The sequence below is a fragment of the Oncorhynchus nerka genome, linkage group LG12, assembly GCF_034236695.1.
Source record: "Oncorhynchus nerka isolate Pitt River linkage group LG12, Oner_Uvic_2.0, whole genome shotgun sequence".
Classification (NCBI taxonomy): Eukaryota; Metazoa; Chordata; class Actinopteri; order Salmoniformes; family Salmonidae; genus Oncorhynchus; species Oncorhynchus nerka.
Window position 1 is genome coordinate 27,774,330 of NC_088407.1, and position 11,631 is coordinate 27,785,960.

General features: G+C 45.2%; 1 protein-coding gene across 3 annotated transcripts; it reads right to left on the reverse strand.

The window, feature by feature from the left end:
- Positions 1 to 1,435: 1,435 nt before the first annotated feature.
- LOC115138071 (B-cell CLL/lymphoma 6 member B protein) lies at positions 1,436 to 10,125 on the reverse strand. 3 transcript variants are annotated; one of them, XM_065025458.1, is made up of 12 exons: positions 9,930 to 10,106; positions 9,524 to 9,610; positions 9,142 to 9,368; positions 8,751 to 8,996; positions 8,223 to 8,414; positions 7,730 to 8,128; positions 7,475 to 7,557; positions 7,135 to 7,272; positions 6,756 to 6,898; positions 6,458 to 6,595; positions 3,549 to 3,798; positions 1,436 to 3,382 (listed from the first exon to the last, which is right to left on the reverse strand). In XM_065025458.1, the coding sequence occupies exons 2-11, from the start codon at positions 9,554 to 9,556 to the stop codon at positions 3,658 to 3,660; spliced, it is 1,740 nt and encodes a 579-aa protein (XP_064881530.1). In that variant the 5' UTR covers positions 9,557 to 9,610; positions 9,930 to 10,106; the 3' UTR covers positions 1,436 to 3,382; positions 3,549 to 3,657. The 3 variants fall into 3 exon arrangements, with proteins under 3 accessions (XP_064881530.1, XP_064881529.1, XP_064881531.1); XM_065025457.1 differs by having other exon boundaries at positions 7,730 to 8,131; XM_065025459.1 differs by lacking the exon at positions 1,436 to 3,382 and adding an exon at positions 4,705 to 4,800 and having other exon boundaries at positions 3,728 to 3,798; positions 7,730 to 8,131; positions 9,930 to 10,125.
- Positions 10,126 to 11,631: the final 1,506 nt, after the last annotated feature.

Sequence of the window (11,631 nt, forward strand, 5' to 3'; positions counted from 1 at the left end):
CCTCCTTCCTCAAAGGAGAGCATTGGAGGAGTGGATCCAAGGTCCCTCACTTGGACCACATCCTCCAATGCGCTTTGATAGGAATTGAGGAAACAAGGACGGCGGCAGTGGTCACCAACATTTGCTGAGTCAAGATCACTTTCGCAGTCAGAAAGCAAGACAAGATCTCTCAGATTTTTTTTAAAACCATGACAAGTGCATCTCTTCATGGCAACTGTATCCATCTGCAAGCAGATTTTTTATAACATTAGCCTAATACAAACAGTTCTGTAGGAATGAGGTTTGTGCAGTGAGCCTAATACATTATCACAACATATTGGCTCAATGCCTGACCTGCCAACATGGTTCCTCTCAGACCATATTATATTTCAAAACTCAAGCTTTGATAACTAAATAGATCAGTTGGTGTAGCTCTTGCGAGGCACAGCTGAACATAAATTGAAATAATTAGCTTTTTTATTTTACTGGACTGATGGTACCTGCATCTGATTGTCATGGTGCATTCAAGACCACTGGGAACTCTGGGGAAAAAATGAAGTCAAATCATGACGTCCGTGATCTTCATGTCAGAAACATGAACTCGATTTTAAAACAGCAGCTCTTTGCTGTATTGTCTGACAGTCTCTCTGTGGTCATGGTTTTACATTTTTCAATCATAAGCAGGCTAGTATGTAACTTTGCTGTGGCCTGCGTCGTGGAATCTTTGTAGGGACGGTGATTTGAGCTATCCGACTGCCAGCACAGTAGGCACACTGGATTTAGCCACAGATCTCCCGGTCTTCTGTGTAGGCAGTTTGTCTTTCAGACAAAGCAAATGGTTCAAATTGGGAACACTTTGCTTACCCCCTGCGCCGGGCTTCTACCGCCAACAGCGCAATACAAATACATCAAAAAAGAAGCTCAAGCCTTTATCGTTGGCTTTTCTACAGAAATCAAGTCCTTCTGCCTGCCACAAGCCCATCACAGAGCAGGAAATGGGGATGACAGAGGGTGGGAGAGTTTAGCAGGGGCCGCTGCCCCTTTGCCACAGGAAGTAGTATGCTGACACACAAAGTGGACGGCAGTGTGCGCTCCGCAATAGAGCCGTGCCGGAAACAGGTGCCCGGGACTCCATTGTTCCTTCCTTCACCAACACCCAGATTCAGAGAACGGTTTGAGGAGCTGTTGGCTCCTCTGAGTCTTGCAGGTCTGAAGGGTGAGTTAATGAGAGGAAGGAAGTCTAGGGGGATGGTGTGTTTTTTTTGTGTGTGTGTTAGTGTTAATATCAGTATGATAGGTAGAATACTGATTTCAGAATTCTATTGAATAATGTCTGATTCTTTTCAATTAAATATTATTTTCCTAACTGTGGTACAGGTACTTAGACTTACACAAGCCATCTCCAGAGGGTATATTATTTAGGACTTTAACACAAACAGAAAACATTCACAACTCATTTGTAGTTAAGGTCAATCAATTTAATTTAATTAGTATAAAACAGTCCTTGTCTTTGTCCAGCAAAAGAACACCATACATTTTCAAATATCAATATCATCTCTCATCCATTTTTACAGTCGCATTATCTAGCTTTTATGCTCTGAGAGAAGATATTCCTTCATACACAAGAGACGGAAGTCCTTTGCCTGCTCGGACTCTGCACCGATGACAAGTTATAGTCTGCCATTTTAAATAAAAACCTTTAGAAAAATACAGAACGGATGTAATGGGCAAAACATCTTATCTTATATGACACCTGTCATATACATTAGACAAAGGCCCCAGGCCTTTGGTTTTAGTGTGTAAAAAATAAACATTAGTTAAAAAAGCTATTTAAAGCTGACACAGTCGGGGTAGTCGATTCACACGGTAGTGCTTGGGGCATTATTACCTTTGTTCTTAGGGCATTATTACCTATCTCTGTTTTGTTATTTAATGACATCTTTGTGGCATTGCCATCTCAAATACTCAACGGGTCCCCAATGTGTCCCGGTCCCTAAAAATAGCTGTGGCACTTGAAAATAAACAAAGCATTGGCGCAGAACTTTCTTTCACTTGCTATATTCAACTCTACAACTTACTATAACATTCTCTCCGTCACTCTAATAAAGTCAATTCCTCATCTCATGATTCCAACCAACCATGTCAAATGTATTTTCTCTTCTAGCCACACTCCTTAGTCCTTCATCCTCATTTTCTCCCTTCTCTTCTAGCTCTGTCTGTCTCACTCACTCTCTACTCATAACCTCAAAACTCTCAACTTTTCAAAGCACCTCCTTGGATACAAAAACATATCATACTACTCCCAGTAACTTTCGACAGCTCTCTTGACATGTTATCCACCTAACGCTTAAAGCGGCCTGAGACTGCCTCCAGCTCAATACCTTAGAGGAGAGGCATTGTCATCCTATCTAGATATCAGCTCCGATCTCTGGCGCCGGCCGCCTTTCCACAAATCCTTTACAACATCATGGTTTGATTGGCTTACAACTAGTCATGTATATGTGTTTATAATGGCCCCTCTAGCCAGTGAGTGAAACATACTTGAGTGAAACATACTTGAGCTCATGTTTTTGAGGGGCGAGGCTGAGCTCTCAATCAGGCAGGTTTGATGAGGCCAGGCAGTTTTGAATGGCATCCTATTCCTGTAGGCTCCATGAGCCCTTGTCAAAAGTAGTGCACTATATAATGTACAGGGTTCGTTTGCATAAAACATTAAGTGTTTCCCTTAAGGCTTTACATTAAGAAATAATTGTCCCTTGCCTAAGGGAATTGTTTAAAGGCGTTGCATAGAGCCCCTCAAATATTTCCTTTTTATGGTAGTTTAAAGGCATGTATGGCAGACAGAGTATCTGGTTACCATGGGCTTGGTCTGATTCACTGACTTAACCTCTCGTCAAAGAGGTCACTTTCATTTTGTGAGATATCAAAATGGAACTTAATTGCTTCAGAAGATAATAGACCTAGTTTCTGGTTACTTTTTTCTCAACTTGTTTATATTACTTCCTAGTATGTCAAGCTAGTTAACAGAGTAGCTATAGCTAACTAGCCAGCTACCTCTTGTAGCCATGGATTGTGCACCTTCCATTAATTAGCTAAGTAGCTAGCTGGTTGATGTTTTCCTTTTGTAACCAGAGCAGGTGAAAGTAACATTCACATCCACAAAATCTGTTTACATTGATATCCAAACTGAATGAAGCAGTTAACGGACCTCATGGGCACCATTAACTTTTTCACTTAATTTAAGGGAGAAATTCACCTTTTAAAATGTTTTGTTCAACTGATTTAAAGTTAAGAAAACTGTAAGTGAACAGATAAGGGGGAAATTAACTTAAGGTGTTTTATGCAATCAGGCCCAGGCTGCCATTTGGGACACAGTCATGGACAATAACAACACAGGAGAAACCTAGGATAGGATAAAGTAATCCCTCTCACCCCCCCCCCCCTTAGATTTAGATGCACTACTGTTCCACTGGATGTCATAAGGTGAATGCACCAATCTGTAAGTCGCTCTGGATAAGAGCGTCTGCTAAATGACTTAAATGTAATGTATGTAAATGTTAAATGTAAACCAGGGTGGAAACTGATAAACAATCATGATTTGATTGACATAAATGTTGGGGTTAATTCTTGGTATCTGTGGGGTTAGGGGTTAAAGGTTAGGGGTCAAAGGGAGGACCGTCAACAGGCCTGCAGGATGGGCTGGTAGGGGTCGGTCAGGACCTTGTAGCGGATCTTGGTGTTGGTGACGGCGCCATGCTTCTGCCTCAGGTGGAGACGCAGCTGGCTCTTGTGGCGGAAGTGCAGGTCACACTTCTCACACTGGGAGAGATGGAGAGAGACAGAGAGAAATCAAAACTCCAAACCTACAATCTGATTATTGGACAAAATTACCTGGAAGGATTCCTACTACCAAAGATTCTTATTTCCAAGCTAAACAACAAATGCTCTGGCAAACAGAAACCTGAAAACAGCATCTAACCTTGAACTGAGTGAGTAATGTTTAGTCTGAAGCTACTATTAAAGTCAAGAAGAAAAATACATTACAATGATATATTTTACTTTTATAAGGACTGAATGCTAAGTTAAGGCAACCAGGCTTGATAGGACAGAACAGATCTGACTGAAACTTCAATTAGCACTGAGATGTGAAGTGAGAGGTGTCAAAGCCCTTGAGCCCAGCAATGGCAGGAGAGTCAGCCTACCCTTCCCAAATGCCAAGGCCTTTGAAGCCCCCTCCTGCTGTTCAGAGGTCATTACAATACAGTACCCTGTGGATGTAAAAAATGATAAGGCACGAAAAGAGTATTAAAAAGAAGCTCCTTATGGAAAACCAAGAGACACTTTTTGCTGACTATTATAAAAATGGGAACATAAGCAACTTGTTCTTCCACACATACCATCCCTTGGCATGGCACAGTGCTATATAAACACACTACCACTGTTAAAGTGTGTGTGTGTGTGTGGGAGGTGGGGGGTTAGTGATGGATGGAGACTCAGGATGTTAACCTGTACAAGTCTAAAACAGTAATGGTAAAGGGAAACCCCAAACAGTTTCAGCTGGACTTTCACATAATCAAAGAGAGAGCTCAGCAGGTTAAGCTCTACCCCGAGCGTGTCAGACCAAACCTCTTCATTATACAACACCACAGATGAGCAACCCCATACGGAAAGTCAATCTCCCAGCACAGAGTACTACTCCCTTGTTGAAATGAAGAATACATTCACCCAGCTGGAGGTAAGACGGGTGGAGCTGGAACAGCAGGTGAACACTCCAGTCAGCACAAAAAATAGTCCAGCTCAACAACAACCAGACCCGGAGAGCTGGAGGAGGAGAGAGACATATCTGTACTCTGGACTGAGGTGAGACAACATCAACAGGAGATGATCAGAGTGCACTAGAGCACGAGAGGAAAGGATCAGTGTCCTGGAGGTGAGGGGGATGGCGTGTGACTGATAACAACCCATTAGAGAGTTGGCCACCCCTGCAGAGAAGCTAGCAGAACAGCCCACCTCAGCCCCTGAGCATGGCCTCGATATCACAGCAAGACAGACAAATTAAGAACCCCAAGCCCAGGGATCCCACCCCCTCTGAGCAACCCCCATCAGCCACCCTGATAGCCCTCCTGATAACCCCCCACACCCACTGAGGACATACCCATGCCACAGATTGTACTCCTTATGGACTCGAATGGGAAATAGACACAATAAAATCAACTTTTCCCAAAACACACAGTGTCTAAACTCTGGTGTTCAAACACCCAGGACGCCCTAGAGCTTCTTTCTGAGGACCAACTAGGGTCACCCAGCTATATAATAATACACACAGGCACAAATGACCTGAGAGCACAGCAGGAAAGGGAGTGATTGAAAAAGCTCTACCCTGGACTTGAACAGCCTTTACGACCAGGTCCACCTATACAAGGCAGTAGTGCCCACCTTTGTCTGGACCCTAAAGCACATCGCCCTCAACGCCCCAACACCTCACACAGGAGCAACAGATCAATAGACACCCCACCCAGACCAGCGAGACACTCTCGCAGACCTGCGGGACAGAATTTCCATAACAAAGCCATCACCTACAGAGAGATGAGAAGGGAAGATTTCCCTAAGCTAGACTTGGGGCTCTGTTCACAAACAGACCCCACAGAGCAACACAATTAGACCCAACCAAATAATGAGAAAACTAAAAGATAATTGGAAAAAAATTACCAAAAAACAGCTAAATAGATTTCTATTTGCCCCTAAACAGAGAGTGACCCAAACTTAAGGAAAGCTTTAACTATGTACAGACTCAGTGAGCATAGCCTTGTTATTGAGAAAGGCCACCGTAGGTAGACCTGGCTCTCAAGAGAAGACAGGCTATGTGCTCACTGCCCACAAAATGAGGTGGAAACTGAGCTGCACTTCCTATCCTCCTGCCAAATGTATGACCATATTAGAGACACATATTTCCCTCAGATTACACAGATCCACAAAGAATTTGAAAACACAGCCAATTTTTATAAACTCCCATTTCTACTGGGTGAAATACCAGTGTGCCATCACAGCAGCAAGATCTGTGACCTGTTGCCACAAGAAAAGGGTAACCAATGAAGAACAATCACCATTGTAAATACAATATTTATGTTTATTTAATTTTCCCTTTTGTACTTCCAACTATTTGCACATCGTTACAACACTACATGGCCATAATATGACATGAAATGTCCTCATTCTTTTGGAACTTCTGTGAGTGTAATGTTTACTGTTCATTTTTATTGTTTATTATATACTTCACTTGCTTTGGCAATGTTAACATATATGAGAGAGAGAGAGGAATCTATTTCATCATTGAATAACGGCGTGTACACTAGCAAGAGGTCAAACACAAGAGGTGTGTGCATGCGTGCATGCTTGCCTACCTGCATGCGGGTGTGCATTATGTGTGTGTCTGTGTCTGCACACGTGTGTGTTTGTCATGTATGGGTAGTATACTCACAGTGTAAGGCTTCTCTCCAGTGTGAATGCGCAGGTGACTCTTCAGGGTCTGCAGGTGACGGAAGCGAGTGCCGCAGGTGTGACAGGGATAAGGCTTCTCCCCCGTGTGAATCAGAACATGGGCTCGCAAGTGGGCCACCTGTAAGACCACAGACACACAAGTCAACCAGATGAACGTTGCTAAATAACGTATAACATCAACCGACGACTTTAGTTTGATCCTCCACACACACTCCTTTCCCGCCAAACACACATATCCTCTCTCCAACCCCTGTCCCTCGTCAGTGGTGGGTCCTCACCTGAACGAATCGGGCCCCGCAGGTATCACAGCGGTAGGGCTTCTCTCCGGAGTGGATGCGGGAGTGCGTCTTCAGGTTGGCGGGCCGGTTGAACTGGGCACCGCACACGTTGCAGCGGTAAGGCTTGTCTCCTGCAATGGGGGCTGGAAAAGAAGGGAAAGGGAAGGTCAGCAAATGAAACATACACACACCAACTACCTGTGGCGATAATCAACTGTAATAAGGAGCCATTATCATAATACTTAACTGTCCAAACTGCTGCAAACCATCCGTTTGATACTATGATGATAAATGGCACCTAAACATCATGTATTGGAGGTGTATGTGTGTGTGTGTGTGTTAAATAACATCATCAGATGTGATGGGTTATATGCCTCACCTATGCAGGCAGTCTTTATCACGCTCAGGTTGCCGGAGTAACAGAATGGCAAGCTGTAATTCTCACGCTTAATTGGATGTTGGCAGTGGTGGGCGGCCTCTGGCTCCAATGGGCGTGGTGCCAAACAGCAAGGCGAGACTGAGAGGGAGGTGCAGAGAAATATTATACATCAATACATATCTCATATATTAACATATGACTGTATGTATATTATAAACACACACATACATATATATATATATATATACACGTTTATGATCTGTCACTCCTTAGCTGAAGAAAATATGTTTTCTACATGTTATCTCTGCTGCTGCTGAGTGAGGTAGTAAGGTTGCAGTACCTGTTCCTTCCTTGTGGGTGGGGGGCTCCATGGGGGGTTCCACAGGGTGGGCTGGCAGCCCTGGGTGGGGAACCAGGGGAGGGCTGCAGCCAGGGACATCATAGCAGGAGGAAAGAATATAGTCAGTGCCAACTTAAACTATCTCCTTGGACAGACAAGGTCCCTTAGAACGTTTACTGTCAACATGACTTAGAGGTTGAGATAGCGCTATCTTAAAGGCTTTGTTTCATCATATGCATAATACTGACAACACACCTTTCATTTTGTCCGGATCCTTTCCTCGGCCATGCCTCCATAGGTGGCTTCAATGTCACGTCCATCCTATCAGAGATGGGGATGTGGTCAAGCTGCTGCCGGCCCTCCTCAGGCTCCTCCTCCTTCACCGTGTTTTCGGCACAGAGGGGGTTGAGGACAATGTACTTGTATTTCTTCCAGTTGCAGGCTTTGGGGTCAGGGTTGCGCTTGGGGTCACCTAGATTACAGGTGTTGGACTCTGCAGGAGAGTTGGGCTGACAGCTGGAGCGAGACGGGCTGTCTGGAGAAGGGGTGGAGGCCAGGATGGGTGATTCAGGCTCCTGCTTTAGTTCCTTTGACCTGGGCTCGCGGGTCAGGAAAGTCCCTGGCTGCAGACAGGCCCGGAAGTTTCCAGGGACCCTGCTGGACAAACAAAGGAACTCATGTAATGATCTAGCTGAACTCAGACAATGGGACATTGGCCCACACTTTACAGAGACACACACACACTCACCTGGCCGAGTCATGACACATACGACCCTCAGCCTCCGCTGCGGACTGGGAGGGGGTGGAGACAACGAGGACAGATGGGCGGGGTCTTCCATTGACAGGGGGATTAAGAGGAGCTCCCCCTGAGAGTGCTGCAGACATTACAGACACCGTGGAGTCCAGCTTCATTTGAGGGGGCGTCCCTCTCATCCTCTCACTGTAAACAAAAGGAACTGTCAGGTAACGCCTGTCAATCATATTTTATCATATCAGCCAGGGCGCCCATAGGAGAGACTTAGAAGCCTATTTAAAGTTTACAATAGTCAGTTGTACTGTACATTTAATGCCTCACACAATTGAAAACGCAATTTAGAGCTTAAAAAGCATGCAACTAACTGAAATGATTATCTACGTTTACCCTAATTTAAAGTCTCTCTGTCACCGTTCTTTCAGTGAATGCACTTTTTACTCTAATCCTGTAAACTACCATTATCACTCCCACCCCTCCAGCCTCCCAACACTCACCCATTGACATCTATAGAAAGGGGTTCACCTGTGTAACATGAAAGCTCTGCAGGCGTCAGCCACGTGGTCCATCTGCAGGTAGGTGGCGACGGAGAGCACTCCGGGGACTGTGCGTGGCGTGAGGGGCAGCTGGGAGGTGTACATGAAGTCCAGGAGCAGGGAGACGCTGGAGGGGTCCAGGGAGTCAGGGAGTGACAGGGTCAGGGCCTGGCCTCCAGCACCACTCCATCCAGGAGAGGACACACAACGGGAGTACAGGGAGTAGAAGAACCCACTAAGAGAGACGGAGAGAAAGGAGTGAGTATTTTAAGAGTAAAATAATCCCACAGCACCCCCCCCTCGCAAAGTAGAACAAAAACAAGAAGAACAATAACAAAAAGACCAGAAAAATTACAATGAATATTATTATCTGAGCTAACCTGCATGCAATGAGCACAGCACAGTGTGCCTGCAGTCGGGCAGTGCCCACCACCAGGGTGGCATCGGTCAGAATGTTCTGGTGCCTCAGCTCGTTCAGATTCAGCAGGACGTCGTTGGAGTGGCGCGTAAACTCCTTTACGTATCCCTGCGCAGCAGCCGCTTCAGACCCCGCCGCCTCATGCCTCCCTCCAACCCTATATCCCTCCACCACCTGGATCTTGCTCATCTTTTGTTTGGGAGATAAAGGAAAAGACAGACTTGTTTTCACAGAATATAATTTCATTATAGTAGAATTACAATGGCACTAGGTATATTATGGAAGTCTCTGAAATGTATCATATACTATCCCAGTCAAAGTGCAGCTGCCTCGCATTGACCTACCCTGTTGCAGAAGACACCAGCTAGAGAAAACATGGAGGGCAGTCTCCTGGACGCCTCTGTTAGGTGAGACCAGCTCCCTACTCGTACCTGCACGAAGCAAAACAAGACGACACTGAAACATAGTGCATCTTTACGAAACACTGTGTAATTAATGTACCTGATGTACTGACACATCCCCATTTTATATAATTACATATCGGTCATGTGATAAGAAATGTAATATAGCCACAGAAAGAGATTCTTATTCACACATAATTCACCCTCCAGGTGCCACCATGTTGAAAAAATGTACACTTAGACAGAAAAGTTACCAGATGATACATGAACATCCAATCCAGGCAACACGTAAATATTCTGAACAATTATATATATATAACGTTTACAAAACGTCTAGGTTACCACTTACCCCGACCAGCAGGGACGAGAACCAATGCGCACGATGCTGTCCTCACAACCCTCAGGTTCCTCAATCTGTAACTAACTGTCTTCAGGCTAGGCTGGGCAATAACCTACTCCCTCTACAGTTGTCTGATCAAGACTGTCCAGGGTATCCAGAGGGAGGGGAGTCTTTATAATGTTGTGCAGGAAGCCTGATTCCTGACCAGGGCCACTCATGTCCTCTTTCCTCAACAGCCCACGCCTACCCTGGAAGCTGTGCTGCCTACAGCAGGAAAAGGCTCAAGCCCAAACCCAGTGCTCCAACTCGGCAGGCGGGGTATTTTTAGTGGACTATTAGTTTTCTAACGCCTCTACAAACAAAGTTATGGCAGGAAAGTGCTGTGTGTTTTTGCGCCGAGTAGGGAAAAAAATGTATATAAGGATCCTAAGGGAAGAGGGATGATGAGGGTGAGGCTATCCAGGAGTTTACCCTCAGTGTTAGAGAAGACCATCCTCCACCATGGACTAGCAATGCCTTCCTCCCTCTGAGGAAACTGTCGGGGAGGAAGTTTGAAGAACACCCACATGTTAGATAAACAAACCTCGTTCCAACCTCAAAGCCTGCCGCATGGGAGAGGGGCTCTTCAGATATTAGATGAGGGCTAACTCTTCAAATGTAACACGGTATAGAACAAGCAGAAGCCAGTGACTTGAATGACTTAACCTTGCACTTCCACATACATCAGGCTGGACAATTGGAAGATGTTCCATTGTCTGTCACACCAGACGCATACAGTATCCTTCCTCAACTTACTGCAATTTAGGGTTAGCAAGCGGCAAAATCAGAGCTATTTTACAGACGCTCTAAATAACATCAAATGTTATCTAAATGTTGAGTATATTTCTGAGGTGACAGATCCAGGTGAACATGGAGTTGTGAGGGCTCCATAAAGGCTTCCGGAAGTTTCTGGCCTGCTGCCAGAGGGGAGGAAGGAAACGGGAGAGTGGGGTGAGGAGGGTGGTGGGGGAGATGGGAGATACCCTCTCCCTGGCTTGCAAAACAACAACCCCCAAGATTGATAGAAATGTAGAGGACAGATGTGCAGGAACTGCCGAACACACATACATAATGCTACACACACACACACACACAAAGCACTACACACACATACCGCTACACACCGCCACACACACACACACCATCTCTGAATACATCCTGCAAGGCGCACCGAGATGAGGATGAAAACGCCCGCGCAGGACATCCGTCAATAAGAAGATTATTTTTTTTGGGGGGGGGTTAGCTATCAAAGGTCACCAATAAAAAAAAATAAACAAGCGGAAAAATTTGCTAATCTTAAGCACATCCTAGGTTCACAAAGAGTTGCATCACATTACAATACACAGGCCTAACAGAGGGGCTGCTTCAGCACACCATGGACTTCAGATCAAAGAATTCTTACCGAACAGGAGGACCTTGTGTGAGCTTCAAGGCGTCTGCCGGTCAGTCAAGGCCAGAAGTAGATAAGTGTGTAGAGAGAGAGGCCGCGCCCTTGCAGAAACAGCACATAGTTCACAGGGATGATGCAAGCTGCAAACCTGAGGTTTCCCACCATATCAGAGCTCTGAATCTATCATGCCGATGCAGATAATACTCACCGCACTGTCAAATTGAATTAGGGCGTTAAAGCTATTATCATGAAACAACAAATCCCACTTACTTCAAGGACTGT

Bases quoted from the DNA above. Each gene is read 5' to 3' on its own strand.
- LOC115138071 (XM_065025457.1), bottom strand. From the start codon at position 9,556: ATGTTTTCTCTAGCTGGTGTCTTCTGCAACAGG. The intron at 7,273-7,474 runs GTACTGCAACCT...CCTCCCTCTCAG, and splicing joins CACCCACAAGGAAGGAACAG to TCTCGCCTTGCTGTTTGGCA. The intron at 6,899-7,134 runs GTGAGGCATATA...CTTCTTTTCCAG, and splicing joins GATAAAGACTGCCTGCATAG to CCCCCATTGCAGGAGACAAG.